The 1,720-nt window shown below is 59.1% G+C and overlaps 1 protein-coding gene across 1 annotated transcript in view; it reads right to left on the bottom strand.

The window, feature by feature from the left end:
* Positions 1-1,279, bottom strand: part of MRPS23 (mitochondrial ribosomal protein S23) — a 7,079-nt gene extending 5,800 nt beyond the window's left edge. Inside the window, exon 1 of the mRNA XM_031059771.1 lies at positions 1,266-1,279. Coding sequence (XP_030915631.1) covers positions 1,266-1,279 — 14 coding nt within the window. The remainder of the gene's footprint in view (positions 1-1,265) is intronic.
* Positions 1,280-1,720: the final 441 nt, after the last annotated feature.

Consider the following 1,720-nt stretch of genomic DNA (forward strand, 5'->3'; position numbering starts at 1 on the left):
CAGTTTTGTTTTTCTTCCAAATATGCAGAGCTGCTTTGGACTGGGAGGGATTAACGGCAGCCTCAGGGCCCCCAGGGCCAGCGAGGGCAGGGAAGGAGCCCCTCCTTCTCCTCAGCTCTCTCAGAATGGAAATCCCACCCAGGGACTAAAGGATTTTCCATTCCCTGATTCCCCCTTAGCCCCTTGCACCCCTCCAGACCCACATCCTACCCTGGGCAGGGCAGGGCAGAGCAGGGCAGGCTGGGGCATCCTGTGCCCTTGCAGCACCCAGGCAGTTGTGCACCCCACCAGGAGCAGGGCTGCTGCCCACGGCGTGGGACAGCCAGCATGGCTTGGGTAACGTGCCACGGTGCCGCCACAACCCAGGATTGCTCTTCCATCCTTCAAAAGCAAAGGGGAGGACACCAGAACTGGTATGGGCTGGGTGGGGTGGGAATTCTGCCGCTTTGATTTGAGGAACCCAAAGCTTGCTGGCATCCCAGGGTGCTCCCAGCCCATGGCACCTGCCCTGGCCCTCGGCACCCCAGAACTTGTCTGAGCGCCGGTGCTGCGGGAGAGTTTTGTGCTACAGAGGCACCACCCAGACCCTGCAGCCCCAGACACCTGGAAGCAGCCCTGGCCCTGGCCAGGAAGCAGGGAAGTGAAGCTCAGGGGATGCCCCGATCCCCAGCAGGGCTGGAGGGGAAGCAGCAGCGCTCAACAGGTGCAGCAGCTGCAGCGCTGCCGGGGCAGCAGATCTTGGCGTCCACTTCAAAGGCACGCGGGCTCCTGGGGACTGAAGAGGAGCCTGAGGGAGCCAGCGCCTGCAAGGGGGCTTTGTTACCCTGCCGAGAGGCAGGGAAAACAGTTGCGTGAGTGTTTGATGGCTGGGGCTCCTGCGTCTGCCGCCTTCACAGCTCCAATCCTGCAACATTTGTGCTGGTTGGCAGGAGGCAGGGAGTGAAACAGGCACGTCTAGAGCCACCTCCTGCATTTGGCAGGGAGCGTTGTGCCGATAAAGGAGAAGAAAATGTGCTGGCGGGAGCGGATTCTGACTTTACGCTCGTCACTCATTACTTACACAGCAAAGGAATTTGTTTATGTAATTATTTTTAGCCTGACAGCATCTCCCAGAGCTGCAGGATCCCGGCGCTGCGGGCACGAGGAAGGGGCTCTGCTCCTGCCCCGCACCAAACCCAGCAGTGCCCCCAGGCCCTGGCACCAACTCTGTGCTGGACACACCTCCACCAGCCCTGCCAGCCCCTGGCTTGGGCTCTGCCTCTCACCTGCAGCAGGGCATGCCTGGAGCTCCCAGGGACCACAGCAGGCACCCCCAGCACCCCACACCCCGTGGGACACGTCCTGTTCCACCAGTGAGGGTTAAACTGGTGAGAAATCCAGCCCTTGGTGCTGCCCCACAAAGCTCCCCAACTTCAAGGCAGTTGTAGCAATGCCGAAGGCAAAGGTTTAATTCAAAGTGAAACGCCTAGGAAAAGAAGGCCTTTCCTTTATAAACAATTTATATTATTTGACTACTACCTGATCTGAATCTCTGCTCGTTACTCCTAGCAATAATAGACAACGGCTGTTAGCTTCCCTTCCTCACGTGGTTTTTGTTCCGCTGTGCGCAGAGTGAAGTCACATCAGACCACTACAGATATGTTCAGGAGTGCTCCGGCCGGGCAGACCCCGCGCGGGGCTGGATCCTCGTTAGCAGCGCTGATTCCACTGCAGGGAGCAG

The sequence above is a fragment of the Geospiza fortis genome, unplaced genomic scaffold (genome assembly GCF_000277835.1).
Source record: "Geospiza fortis unplaced genomic scaffold, GeoFor_1.0 scaffold538, whole genome shotgun sequence".
In the NCBI taxonomy this organism is placed as follows: Eukaryota; Metazoa; Chordata; class Aves; order Passeriformes; family Thraupidae; genus Geospiza; species Geospiza fortis.